At 38.7% G+C, this 15,520-nt stretch overlaps 1 protein-coding gene across 1 annotated transcript in view; it reads left to right on the forward strand.

The window, feature by feature from the left end:
- Positions 1–261: 261 nt before the first annotated feature.
- LOC309554686 (uncharacterized protein) overlaps positions 262–15,520 on the forward strand; it is a gene marked incomplete at both ends in the record, with an annotated part of 30,492 nt that continues 15,233 nt past the window's right edge. Inside the window, 3 exons of the mRNA XM_082256392.1 lie at positions 262–316; positions 6,644–11,214; positions 14,592–14,712. Coding sequence (XP_082112518.1) covers positions 262–316; positions 6,644–11,214; positions 14,592–14,712 — 4,747 coding nt within the window. The remainder of the gene's footprint in view (positions 317–6,643; positions 11,215–14,591; positions 14,713–15,520) is intronic.

Genomic DNA, 15,520 nt, shown 5'->3' on the forward strand with positions numbered 1-15,520 from the left:
AGAGACAAAGTAGATATATCTTCCTGTTAATGATTACCAAGAGCTGAGATGTCCTGTATCAGCTTCTACGTCTGAGACGAGTCACCCCGCCCATGGCCATGACGTTTTCTTATTATGATACACAGATTTGAGCAACAATCACTTGGATATAAATAAGGGTCACTATCATACCTCTCTCACTTTGGGCTTGGCAGTTGCTAAAGTTAAACTGAACCTGAACAGATCTACAGATAAGCAGCAAGCTTTGAGCAAGCACTAGCCATGGAAGTCAAAACACTCATATCAATAATCCTTGGGGTAACACTACTAGTAGCCGGTATGTAAGTCTCTACATCTTTCACCTGAATCATTTAGATACATTTTTCTTTACTGATTTAAATTTTAGCTATTTTTTTTTTTTTCTAAACTCAAAGTTTTTTTTTTTTTTTTTTTTCTAACCTGTAGAGTCATTTTTAATGGATATTGCAACATTTTAAAAACACCTGTTTAGTGTATCTGTAATAATGCATGGAAGAGATATCTATAATTCTTTTTCTTTATTTTTTTTTTTGTGTAACTGATAAAGAAGTTTAGAGTAAGAGCTTAAACTGGTTATTCTCAACCAGGCTTCTATCCAACCCTGGGGTTCCTGCAGAAATTGATAGGGGTTTCCTTGAGCTGTGGCTGATTGACCTCCAAGTGGATGGAGCCTGAAAAGTTCATGGGCCAACACCACTTGGCAGAACCAGCTGCATGACATCAATAATCTTTTTAGATGTCTATAATGGTGGCATTCTGATCACCACTGTAAGGGGGACATTCTTCCCACTGGCCACCAATATAAGGGGCATTTTTCCCACTGACCCCCCGATTAATTGGTTTTCACAGCGATGTTCGAAGATCTGAAATAAATGTCATGGGTTTCTATGGGGTAAAAAATTTGAAAAAAGGTTGAGCTTAATCACCAGCAAATAAATAGGTTTTTGCGAGAGCGTGCTAGTAAACCATCAGATATCATATTCAGGGGGTACAAAGCTTTATGTAGGTTGGGTATATTTAAGTATACCTAAGAGTTTATCATTAGTCATAATCTAATTAAACTTTTGTTTGCGATAGTCAAGTGACACCAATGACTGGTTCCAGCTCAATGCAATAATGATTCTGGCTGCTAGAGCTAAGATACCAACTTTTTAAAATGTTTAGTTAGGTCAAAATATAATTTTTTTAAAAAGTGCTATTTCAAGAAATCTAGCACCCCTGTTACATGCAGCCCTGTTAAAGAACAGATTAGATTAAACATTCTCCTCCAAAACCTGGTTACTCTGGGCACCGCCACCAAACATGAATAGCATGGTACCAGTCTGACCACATCGAAGGAAAAACTAGAAGATGAAGCTCATTTAGCTAACTTGCTGGAAACCATACACCACCTTGTTTTATTTATTTTTTTTTTCAACCAAGGTCAAATTGGTATATATTTAGATACATTGCTGTATCTTGCCATTCAGATAAGACTAATGTTAATTTGCGATCCCATTCCCATTGTTTCATATAGGGAAGTTTATGATTTGGATCTATTGAAGCATTGTATACAATGGCTATACAACCTTCATAAAATCCTTCATTTGGAAAGAAACCAGCCGGATGCCATTTTTTGATTTAGTCAATAAATCTGATACACATGGTTGTATCAACATTGTTAGTTTTTAGCTTAAAGTTCATATAAACCACAAATGAATGGCATGTAAGCTGACCATACACTAGTAGTATATCCTTTGCAAGTTTTCCTTTTAAGAACATTTGTTCAATTTTCTAATGGTTAGTGGGATCAAATCAACTTTTTTGACCATAGTGATGAGAAAATTCCAAGAAGCTGAATGGTAAATTTTTCTCAAACGAATTTCTAACAGCAAATGTGGTTTTCATTTAGAAAGGCTAATCATTTCAAAATGATTGTTAAAAATAAACACCAGTGAGATTGTGACCTCTTGTTTTTTCTTTTTGTCTCACCGATGGCTCTTTATAGTTCAACTGTTTTGAATAGATTTATTATATAGTTTTATGGTTGGTTGGTATGGTTTTAAGGTTGGATAGTACTGGTCTTATAAGCATATATAGTTAAATTTTTTGGTTTGTGATGGATTTGAGGCTCCCAGCTACTCTCATTTGTCATGCTAAAGATCTGAAATGCCTCCTCACTGGTGTACAATTTTTTGGACATGATTTTCTGTTTTTTTGCTGGCTCTGATGACACTGTACTGGTTTAACGGTGATCAGGTACTGGTGTCAGTGACACACTATGACAGATGTTGATGGTGCATCGGTGACATTATGACAGGTGTTGATGGTGCACTGGGAAACACCAATAAATGTTGATGGTGCACTGGGGACACTGGCAGATGTTGGCCGTGTACGGGCATTGATTGTGCACTGGAACTCTGACATATGTTTATGGTGCACTGGGGACACTGTGAGAGATGTTTGTGGTGCATTGGGACATTGACAGATGTTGATGGTGCACTGGGGACACTGGCAGATGTTGGCCGTGTACTGGGACATTGACGGGCGTTGATTGTGCACTGGAACTCTGACATATGTTTATGGTGCACTGGGGACACTGTGAGAGATGTTTGTGGTGCATTGGGACATTGGCAGATATTGGTGATGCACTGGGGACACTGGCAGATGTTGATGGTGCACTGGGGACACTGGCAGATGTTGGCCGTGTACTGGGACATTGACGGGCATTGATTGTGCACTGGAACTCTGACATATGTTTATGGTGCACTGGGGACACTGTGAGAGATGTTTGTGGTGCATTGGGACATTGGCAGATGTTGGTGATGCACTGGGGACACCGACAGATATTGATGATGCACTGGGATACTGATGTGAAAAAACCCTCACGCCAGGAAATAGCAATGAGCAAATAATTAAATAAATAAATTAATAATTGGACTGCAACAATGGTGTACAGTGAAAGAGATGTAATATAATATTACTATCAGCACAATGCCTCTGTTAACGGGTAATGGAATATGTGGTAGTATCACCCTCAAAACCTCTCCAGGTGGTGGTGCAAAGAAAAAAATGGTTACCCAAACTTAATGTGTAATATATACCGTACAAGAACGTGTACATAGTGCAATCATGATACAAGTATATTACAACAAATAAATGTGCTAAGAATCTTTTTATATAGGCACTTGTAACATTGTTTACTGATGCACTTTATATGGACATTATTCCTAATACCGCTTGTTTATTGATGCACTTTAAAAAGATTCTTATCACATTTATTTGTTGTAATATACTTGTATTTTGATTGCACTATATACACATTCTTGTACGGTATATATTACGTATTCAGTTTTGGGTAACCATTTTTTTCTTTGCACCACCACCTCGAGAGGTTTTGGGCTTCTAGTAATATTATATTACATCTCTTGCACTGGGATACTGACAGATGTTAATGGTGCACCGGGACACTATGAAAGATGTTGCAGAAGTAGATGGTGAACTGGGAACACAAGACCGATGTTGATGTTGATGGATAGGTATTGAAGGAAATGTCCCGAGTAGGTATACGAATGGCAATTAAAAACAACAACAGAGACCCTAATCCTTCCATGTTGTTTCCAAAACAAGATATAGAAAATGTGGCTGGAGTGGGACTTTAAGCTTATCTTTATAGGTACCCATGTAATCAGAGAATGCAAGCGTCTATCTAAGGCATCTCAGACAGAATCCGCATAACAGGTTTCTTTTAAAATATGGAGATAGGTACAGGTATACTGTAATGCATACATGTGTATAGAATGGACATCTAGAGGAAGTAACAGTAATTGCTGTCTGCAGGCAAATCGTTTTAAATGCATGATCAAATTGAGACGACTACTTTTGAAAGCAAAGTTTGTAATGATACCTGGAATTTCCTCTAGATAGACCAGCAGATATCAGATGTTTTGTATTTTGACACCTTGCTATATTAGAGTTCCATATAATGCAAAAGGGTACTCTATGGTAAATACAGTAACCACAATGGTGAATTAATGAATACATATTAAAGGTTTTATATGTTCTGTGCAGTTAATGGTACCCATAGTTCTGGATGGCAATCCATCCAGAACTAATAATACAGCTTTGGGTAGGTGATGGCATGCTGCAGTTCATCAAAAACCTATGGTTCTGCTCTAGTTAGATACTGGCTTGTTGAGGTTTCCTAGTTGAGGTTGCTGCTTGCATATTATTGTAAATGCAGGAGGAAATATGGGATTTCAAAATGGACAGATAAAGTCCAACTTTGTGTCCATTAAAAAAGGTGCCATTCTCACACAGCTGATTCACCTAGTTCTGTAGTCTACATCATGAGAGAATCCATGGATGTAATCTGGATCATATAGCTCGTAACGACCACCACGTGTGGGTTGGTTAGAGAGTTCTCACCAATGGGTTTCCTATGTATGAGAGACAGTCCTGAGGGTGTTAGAGCATCACAAGCAGGTGTGTTTTAAAATAAAATAAGTGAATACTGAAAACTTTGTCAGGCTGGCAAATTTCATTGGCTTGGCCAGAAAAATCCACCCTATGAACCATCAGATCTGATAAATGAGTTAATAGACATTTTAGAGCTTTTAATAGCACCACAACCTGAAACAATGCATCTTTGTCTTCTCAAAAGTCAAACCTTCAGTGTATTAAGCTTGCAAACAGATTGTCAGCTACTGTGACTAAAGCAATAAACAAAAGGGGGTGTGGGAGTTGGATATATTGGAAGGGGTGCTGAGTCGTTTATGCCCTCATCCCTTAGCTAATAGAAAGCATGTACATGGAAAGGATCCCCCTAATTGGGACTATAGCGGGTAACGACACAGGTAAGTATCAAAAAAGATTATTTATTTTAAATAATCTTTTTTGATACTTACCTGTGTCGTTACCCGCTATAGTCCCAATTAGGGAGATCCTTTCCATGTACATGGTGACTAAAGCAATAGGATCTATTTTAAAGATAGACCATTATCTTTTACGAATGGGCCATACACACAAGATTTTCTGAAGACTTTTTCCTTTAGACTTACCAAAACCATATAATATGAGGTCAAACCTAAACACTTTCAATTTGTATGCAATCAGGCAGGCCCTTGCACTACATAGAACAGGTAAATCTGAAGGAAATCTAACCACAAAAATTGGATAGTGTGTATCCAGCTTTAGAAAGCATTTTGTGGTAGAAAAATATTATCCCTCTATGATTGGTTATAGAATGGGTTGGGGACAAACCAGTAAATTAATCACATTTTTACAACTAAAAAAATGTAATTTATGATCTTATTACACAAAGAGGATCATAAATCACATTTTAATTGTTGGGGGGATAAATTGGATTTATTTTTTGAAATATCAAAATTAAATGACTTTATTTAAATTCAGTTTTTACATTTACTGTGTAGCACTCCTGGGTAGGTGCTAGAGAAAAATAATCGTTTTAAGTCCTGTCTGCTTACCAGAAGGACTGCAGGTAAATCTATATTGTTCTCTGCCTTCCAGAGAGAAGGATCTGCTAATGAGGTCTGCTCATTGTGCTCAGGTGCAACTCGTTCTGTTTGCAGAGTGTTTCACACTGGTCCAATAGGGAGGCATATTGGACAGTGGAAGGAAACCTGACAAATGGCTGCACAGGTGTTTGATACAGCCCTGGTGATTTGGCAGAGGAAAAGTGCCTGCTGGGATTATGCATAAAGCCAGGAGCACAGTGCTCGGGGTCTTCCGGCTGGATAGAGGAGTCCCTGAGGGAGGGAGCGGCTTCCTCCTCCTCTGTAGAGGTGACATGCGGCCTCAGGTAGTCGACCTGAGGGCCTGGAGGGTGGTAATAAGGAACTGAGCCCAGAGGTCCTATGAAGCTGAATGAAAGGGGAGACACTGGAGGATCTGATTCTGCAGTACAGTGAGTACAGATCTGTGTTAAAGGGCCTGACCTAAGGGGGACTACCCCTGCAGCTAGAGTGGTTGGGTGTCAGTAAAGAGGATGCTAGTGAGTGTTCTGAAGATAATGTACATTCACCAAGTCTATTGCTAGATAGAGAAGAGCAAGGAGACTTAACCCTTTCCATACATGTGGCAATATGGATTAAGCAGTGCAGCTGCTTCCACAAGCAACCTGGTGAGGCCAAGTGAGAGTTGTCCTTATCCATTGTGAATAGTTACAGTTGGAGTATCTCACTATTCCCTTCTCCCATCCAAGCTCCAAAGTAAACACTAAAAACCAATACCCCTGGACTGTTTATTGGGTGATGAGCCATCGGAAGTAAGGAGGGATGTGAGAACTGTTCCCTAAGTGACTGTGTGCTGGTAATCAGAGGAGGCCCAACAAGTCATCATACAGCAAGCCCTATGGGGACAGTGCTACAATTGCTAACATATCTTCTTTTTAGATTTCTCTCATAATTAAAAAAACATTTTAGGGTGTATTCTTCTTGTATTTGGGTCTCATTGTTGAAGTTAGGTGGAATTGTTTCTTCCTGTGGGAAAAAAATTAAGCTGATCATGCAACAGTTTATTTTAGTATCAAGGCTAGAATTTTTTCAGTCTTGAACTTGATAGACTGATTTGTTGTTTCTTCAATTTATATATCTAAATAATTGCATGTCTCTATTTCCTTCCTCAGTGGCAGAATGGAAGTGGAATGTTGAAACAGAGAAAAGTTTAGAGCCCAGAGATCTAACTAAAATTATAGAAAAGGAGAAAGAACCAAAACATGTGTTGAACCAACGAGAACAGGAAAAAACAAAAAAAGACAAAAGTTTTTCTTTAACAAACAAACAGGAGCAACCAAGAAACACAGAAAATCTGTTGGCAAGAAGAAAAAAGTATTCTTTCTTACATTCTAACTTTAATAAGCAATTAATGAATGCCAAACACAAGGCAGAACTATCTGACCACTGGTCGTCACATTCTGTTGAACACATGTCAGGATCTGGTTCAGGATTTCCTGAAGGGTCTGGAGGCACAGAATTAACAACACAAACACCTACTGTCATATTTACAACACCAGATGCATCTGCAGAAGGCTCTGGAGACATTGAGACAACCATGCAAACAGTGACAGAAATATTCACTACACCAGAAGGATCTGAAGAAGGCTCTGGAGACATTGAGACAACCACGCAAACAGTGACAGAAATATTCACTACACCAGAAGGATCTGAAGAAGGCTCTGGAGACATTGAGACAACCACACAAACAGTGACAGAAATATTCACTACACCAGAAGGATCTGAAGAAGGTTCTGGAGACATTGAGACAACCACGCAAACAGTGACAGAAATATTCACTACACCAGAAGGATCTGAAGAAGGTTCTGGAGACATTGAGACAACCACGCAAACAGTGACAGAAATATTCACTACACCAGAAGGATCTGAAGAAGGCTCTGGAGACATTGAGACAACCACACAAACAGTGACAGAAATATTCACTACACCAGAAGGATCTGAAGAAGGTTCTGGAGACATTGAGACAACCACGCAAACAGTGACAGAAATATTCACTACACCAGAAGGATCTGAAGAAGGCTCTGGAGACATTGAGACAACCACGCAAACAGTGACAGAAATATTCACTACACCAGAAGGATCTGAAGAAGGCTCTGGAGACATTGAGACAACCATGCAAACAGTGACAGAAATATTCACTACACCAGAAGGATCTGAAGAAGGTTCTGGAGAAGGCTCTGGAGACACTGCAACTACACCACAAACAGTGACAGATATAGTCACAACACCAGAAGAATCTGAAGAAGGCTCTGGAGACATTGAGACAACCATGCAAACAGTGACAGAAATATTCACTACACCAGAAGGATCTGAAGAAGGCTCTGGAGACATTGAGACAACCACGCAAACAGTGACAGAAATATTCACTACACCAGAAGGATCTGAAGAAGGCTCTGGAGACATTGAGACAACCACACAAACAGTGACAGAAATATTCACTACACCAGAAGGATCTGAAGAAGGCTCTGGAGACATTGAGACAACCACGCAAACAGTGACAGAAATATTCACTACACCAGAAGGATCTGAAGAAGGCTCTGGAGACATTGAGATAACCACACAAACAGTGACAGAAATATTCACTACACCAGAAGGATCTGAAGAAGGTTCTGGAGACATTGAGACAACCACGCAAACAGTGACAGAAATATTCACTACACCAGAAGGATCTGAAGAAGGCTCTGGAGACATTGAGACAACCACGCAAACAGTGACAGAAATATTCACTACACCAGAAGGATCTGAAGAAGGCTCTGGAGACATTGAGACAACCATGCAAACAGTGACAGAAATATTCACTACACCAGAAGGATCTGAAGAAGGTTCTGGAGAAGGCTCTGGAGACACTGCAACTACACCACAAACAGTGACAGATATAGTCACAACACCAGAAGAATCTGAAGAAGGCTCTGGAGACATTGAGACAACCATGCAAACAGTGACAGAAATATTCACTACACCAGAAGGATCTGAAGAAGGTTCTGGAGACATTGAGACAACCACGCAAACAGTGACAGAAATATTCACTACACCAGAAGGATCTGAAGAAGGCTCTGGAGACATTGAGACAACCATGCAAACAGTGACAGAAATATTCACTACACCAGAAGGATCTGAAGAAGGTTCTGGAGACATTGAGACAACCACGCAAACAGTGACAGAAATATTCACTACACCAGAAGGATCTGAAGAAGGCTCTGGAGACATTGAGACAACCACGCAAACAGTGACAGAAATATTCACTACACCAGAAGGATCTGAAGAAGGCTCTGGAGACATTGAGACAACCATGCAAACAGTGACAGAAATATTCACTACACCAGAAGGATCTGAAGAAGGCTCTGGAGACATTGAGACAACCATGCAAACAGTGACAGAAATATTCACTACACCAGAAGGATCTGAAGAAGGTTCTGGAGACATTGAGACAACCACGCAAACAGTGACAGAAATATTCACTACACCAGAAGGATCTGAAGAAGGTTCTGGAGACATTGAGACAACCACGCAAACAGTGACAGAAATATTCACTACACCAGAAGGATCTGAAGAAGGTTCTGGAGACATTGAGACAACCACGCAAACAGTGACAGAAATATTCACTACACCAGAAGGATCTGAAGAAGGCTCTGGAGACATTGAGACAACCATGCAAACAGTGACAGAAATATTCACTACACCAGAAGGATCTGAAGAAGGTTCTGGAGACATTGAGACAACCACGCAAACAGTGACAGAAATATTCACTACACCAGAAGGATCTGAAGAAGGCTCTGGAGACATTGAGACAACCACGCAAACAGTGACAGAAATATTCACTACACCAGAAGGATCTGGAGACACAGAAACAACCGCACTAGCAGTTACTGAAGTATATACAACACCAGAAGGCTCTGGAGACATTGAGACTACTGTGCAAACAGTGACAAACATATTTACAACACCAGAAGGCTCTGGAGATATAGAAACAACATCCCAACCAACTACTAAAATATTCAGTACTCCAGAGAGCTCTGGAGAGGGAGATACAACTTTACAAACTGTTACAGAAATATACACAACACCAGAAGGCTCTGGAGAAGGCTCTGGAGACACTGCGACTACACCACAAACAGTGACAGATATAGTCACTACACCAGAAGGATCTGGAGAAGGCTCTGGAGACACTGCGACTACACCACAAACAGTGACAGATATAGTCACAACACCAGAAACTGTTACTGAAGGATTCACAACACCAGAAGGGTCTGGTGATATGGAAAGAACAACTATCTTAAGTACCAATATATTAACAACACCGGAAGGCTCTGGAGACATTCAGACTACACCACAAACAGTGACAGTATTTGTCACAACACCAGAAGGATCTGGAGAAATAGAAACAACACCACAAACTGTTACTGAAGGATTCGCAACACCAGAAGGGTCTGGTGATATGGAAAGAACAACTGTGACAGACATAATCACAACACCTGGGGATTCCGGTGAAATTGAGGCAACATCTCAAACTGCAACTGGAATATTCACCTCACAAGGAGTTTCCCCCACATCAGAATTCCCTGGAGAAGGTTCTGGAGGCATTGAGACTACTCCAAAAACAGTGACACCAATATTTACAACACCAGAAGTTTCTGGTGAAATCAAAATAACAACAGCGTCAGTAACTGAAGTTTTCACAACACCAGCAGGCTCCATTGAAACAACACCTCCATCGGGTACTCAGGTTTTCACAACACCAGAAGGATCAGGAGACATTGAGAAAACCTCACAAATAACTACTGAAAAGTTTACAACGAAAGAAGGGTTCGGAGAACAAGAGACAACACCACATACAGATGCATCATCAGCCACTGAAGCATCATTTACAGCTGTCATCACCACTTCTGAAAAATCTGGAGAGATTCAAACATCAGGAAAAGTTACTGACAAATACACAACAACGGAAACATTGAGAGATTATACAACACCCGATCTCTCGACCCGAGAGTCATCATCTGATAGATTGACAACATCTGGGCATAGATTGACAGCCTCTGACTTGACAACACCTGAAATTAACTCAAAGCCTGGAGGATCTGTTAACACTGATACAACACAAGCCCTAACAACAAAAATAACCATAACACCAGAAAGTTCTGGAGTAGTTGATAGAACACCTGAAATCACAACTGTAGCCTACACAACCCCTAAGGAAGCTTTAGATACCTATACTACATCTTCAACAATTTCTAGCGGTATATTTTCTCCAGAAGTTTCAACAGCTAAAGTATCTGTAGAACCAGTGACTGGTACCACCCAGAAGGTCACTATAACAAAACCATTCACAGCAGGTGGATCTGAAGAACCTGATGTTAACACCACAAAAGGTTTTGAAAAAAGTTCACCAGCATCATACCCTACTTTGGAAAGTGGAACACAACAAAAAACAGATCCAGTCATTATCACAACTGCAGAGGTCCCCCATCTAACAAGTAGGACCTTAACCCCAGAGTTTCTGTCCACTACTCCTGGTCCATTAGCCACTGATCCTCCCAGTTCCATTCCACTCACCAGTATTGCAGTAACTGCTGTCAGTGATACCACAACATCTCCAAAAACAATATCTCCAATAACCACATCTCCAACAACTGAATCTCCAGCTACAACATCTCCAATAACCACATCTCCAACAACTGAATCTCCAGTAAAAATATCTCCAATAACCACATCTCCAACAACTGAATCTCCAGTAACAATATCTCCAATAACCACATCTCCAACAACTGAATCTCCACTAACAATATCTCCAATAACCACATCTCCAACAACTGAATCTCCAGTAACAATATCTCCAATAACCACATCTCCAACAACTGAATCTCCAGTAACAATATCTCCAATAACCACATCTCCAACAACTGAATCTCCAGTAACAATATCTCCAATAACCACATCTCCAACAACTGAATCTCCAGTAACAATATCTCCAATAACAACCTCTCCAACAACTGAATCTCCAGTAACAATATCTCCAATAACCACATCTCCAACAACTGAATCTCCAGTAACAATATCTCCAATAACCACATCTCCAACAACTGAATCTCCACTAACAATATCTCCAATAACCACATCTCCAACAACTGAATCTCCACTAACAATATCTCCAATAACCACATCTCCAACAACTGAATCTCCACTAACAATATCTCCAATAACCACATCTCCAACAACTGAATCTCCAGTAACCACAACAAGACCTGTTGACACAACAACACGTAAGCAATTTATATTTTGTCTTGTTATATCACCAAACTGTTATGCATCAGGAAACAAGAAAATAGTGAAGAAGGTGCTTTCCCCGTCATGTAGTCAGAATAATAGATTTATATTATAGTACAAATGATCAGTACAGGGTCATCAGGATAGGATGCAATGAAATGCAACACTAATAAAGGCTCCAAATTATATTTCCATGCCGCCTCTGCAGCAGCTAAGCATTTGTGAAATTCCCTATGGCAGTATTATATGGTCTGGTTTATCATTTTTCAAATGGTGTGTCCTATAACCGATGCCCCTGGAAACTGGAAATCACTGAAGTAAACACTACTATTTCAGTGTTCTCGATTTGCCTCCTGGTCCCACGTTGAGTGGGGGCACCTCCGTTTACTGAATACAGGAGGTCAGCCACTCAGCACGGGCACCATTTAGAGAATGCTTTGCGTTTTCTGAATGAATACAAAGTGATCTCTGATTGGACGAGGTGGAAAGCAGTGCACACTTTAGTGATTTCCAGCTTCCATGCACAATGGCCAGGTATCGAACACACCTATTTACATTAGTCCAGGCTGGACCAAAGTATTTATGTATACAATACCCATGCCCAGAATTATTCTTTAAAACATAAGGTTTCTATATGTTTTACTTTCATCACAAATACAAAAATAAGCCATTCCAAACACACATTCCAACTGTGTATACAGAAGCAGGTGGCTCAATAGATATAGTATTTACTAAACCAGCAGTTCAGGATACACAGTTGGCCTAGTGTAAAAAATAAAAAAAATTCAGAAAATAATTTTTCTTGTATTCATGTAAAACACAAGGTTTCAGGTTCACCAGTGCATAGACTAGGGCCAAAAAACTAGGGCCAATAAAGTGCATTTTATTACCAAGCATTTAACCGCTTGCCGACTGCCGCACAACTATTTACTGCGGCGGTCAGCCCCTTACAGGCAAAGTGACGTAGTACTACGTCGCTTGCCTGAGAGCCTCTAGGGGGCGAGCGCGCACCGCCGGAAGGCGCGCTCCCGCCCCCGCTCATTCCCCTACATGTCCGCGCTAACATGTCCGTGCTTGTGACCCGATGTCCGCCGGTCACTCGCAATCTCCCTGTGCAGAGGGAGAAAGGCAGGCGGCTAATGTAAACAAAGCCGCCTGTCATTCTCCCTGGTGTAACTGCAGAGATCATACGATCCTGCTATGTAGGATCATATGTCTCTGTGGTTACATCACTAGCCACATCCCTTTACAGTTAGAAGCACGCCCCTAGGGACACACTTAACCCACTGATCACCAATAAAGTTAACCCCTTCCCTACCAGTGTCATTTTTACAGTAACAGTGCATATGTATAGCACTGATTACTGTAGTAATGTCACTGGTACCCCCAAAAGTGTCAAAAATGTCAGTCAAGGGTCTGATCTGTCTGCCGCAATGTCGCAGTCCTGCAAAAAAAAAATCGCAGATCACCGCCATTACTCGTTAAAACAAAAACAATAAAAATGACAAAAATCTTTCCCTTAGTTAGTAAACGCAATAACTTTTGTGCAAACCAATCAAAATACGCTTATTGCGATTTTTTTTTTACCAAACATATGTAGCAGAAAACAAATTGACCTAAAATGATAACAAATTTTGATTTTTACATTTTTTTGGGGGAATTTCATATAAAAAATGTGAAAAATATTGTTATTTTTTCAAAATTGTCGCTATTTTTTTGTTTATAGCGCAAAAAGTAAAAATCGCACAGGTGATCAAATACCACCAAAAGAAAGCTCTGTTTGTGGGAAAAAAAGGATGTCAATTTCATTTGGGTACAGCGTCGCACGACCGCGCAATTGTCCATTAAAATCCCGCAGTGCCGAATTGCAAAATAGGGCCTGGTCAGGAAGGGGGTAAAATCTTCCGGGGCTTAAGTGGTTAAATAGGTTTAAAACAAGTCATCACTGACCTCTCTAGCTGCTTTTATGGTGAAGGTATTAATTCTTAAACATCCTCAAAGATCACAACAAAGTCTGTAAAGTTGGATTTCAGTTGGTTTCTAAGGGTTTGGACAACCATAGTAAAAACTTAAAAAGTAACTACACTTTTGTTTAAAAAAAATGTTATAATAAATTGTTGTACAAGATTTTCAACAATTATCCTTCTAATTCGCTCTACAGACAGCTATTTTCTAAAACATTAAATTAATTAAATTAAATAGAAAAACAAAATTTAAAAAATGGTTACCTTTTATGGGGACATTCTGTACACCTTTGGCGTACAGCTCTTCTCAAATAATTTCCTGCTAATTGATTACTGTTTTCAGTAGTTTTGCTCTTATGAGGACTGACAGTGTGGAGAATGGAATCCTGCTATTAAATTTGCAAACATTATTAACCAAGTAAATAATAATTTTTCTTAGCAAAAGTGAATTTACACTTAAAAAAAAAAAAAAAAAATCTAATAGATCTGTTGTTATGGCTTACATACATATGGATCTGGCACATGTGAAAATTTTGGGCTTATCTACCCATATTTATGAGAAAAGATGCACAATTAAATCATATGCTAGAAATAAAACACCTAATTCTAGTAAAAACGTTAAAATTAAAAATGATTTACTGTCACTGACAGATAATCACCAGAGCAGGAAATAAGAGGATGGTCCCCAAAGGAGACCCAGACTGCAAAAACAATCCTGACATGATGTTAACCCAAATTAGTGCTTTAAAAATTTGTAACCTTAGCGGTAACAATATAAAGGTTATTCATGCATTTTACAAATGAATTATACCTTACTGAATCATGCCTATTTTACTTTGTTTTCCCCTCAGCCTATTGTCAAAATGGAGGTTCTTATGATGGAACGAAATGTATTTGTCCAGAAAATTACTTTGGATCATTTTGTGAGACTTTCTTAGGTGACAGAGTTATTGTTGGTAAGTCCTTCATGAAATGGTTAAACTATTGGCCCGTAAACAACAATCACAGATATTGTGTTCATGGTGTGTTTAAATTATTATAATTTGAAGATTTCTTTAAAAATTTATTTTTTTTAGTTCCTATCTCTGTAGAAATAAATGAAATACAGAGAAAAATCCACACACACAAAATATACTCTCTGGCCATTTCCTTTCTTTTTTTTTTTTCTTTATTATATGTGCCTTGATTTTTTTTGTTATCATTTGATTATTTTCTTTCTACAGAGGTATCAATCTGATCCATATATATATACTGTATAAATAAAAGGCAATGGATAAGATTGGTTCTATGAAAATGATTTTGTCCACTGTGAACACAGCTCTGTATTTTGTTTGTAACTTGCTTTTGAAAATAATAAAAACGTTTCTGTTAAAAAAAAAAAAAAAAATAATAATAATATTTGTACACTGTGTACACTGTCATTCTTTTCTGTTTTGATTACTTCTGTAGAAAAGAATATATTAAAAAAAGTATATATATATATATATATATATATATATATATATATATATATATATATATATATATATATATATATATAATGCAATCAATGGAGGTGAACAGCACTCAGCCGTCAATTAGTGCATAGCAATCAGGCAGTCCCATAGGCCATATATAAAGAAAAAAGTCAATCCCCTTTGACTTTTTATATACATATATATATATTATATATAAATATGTGTGTATATATATATATATATATATATATATGTGTGTGTGTATATATATTTACCATATATATATATATATATATATATATATATA

Source organism: Pelophylax lessonae, assembly GCF_965119305.1.
Source record: "Pelophylax lessonae genome assembly, chromosome: 4".
NCBI lineage: Eukaryota > Metazoa > Chordata > Amphibia > Anura > Ranidae > Pelophylax > Pelophylax lessonae.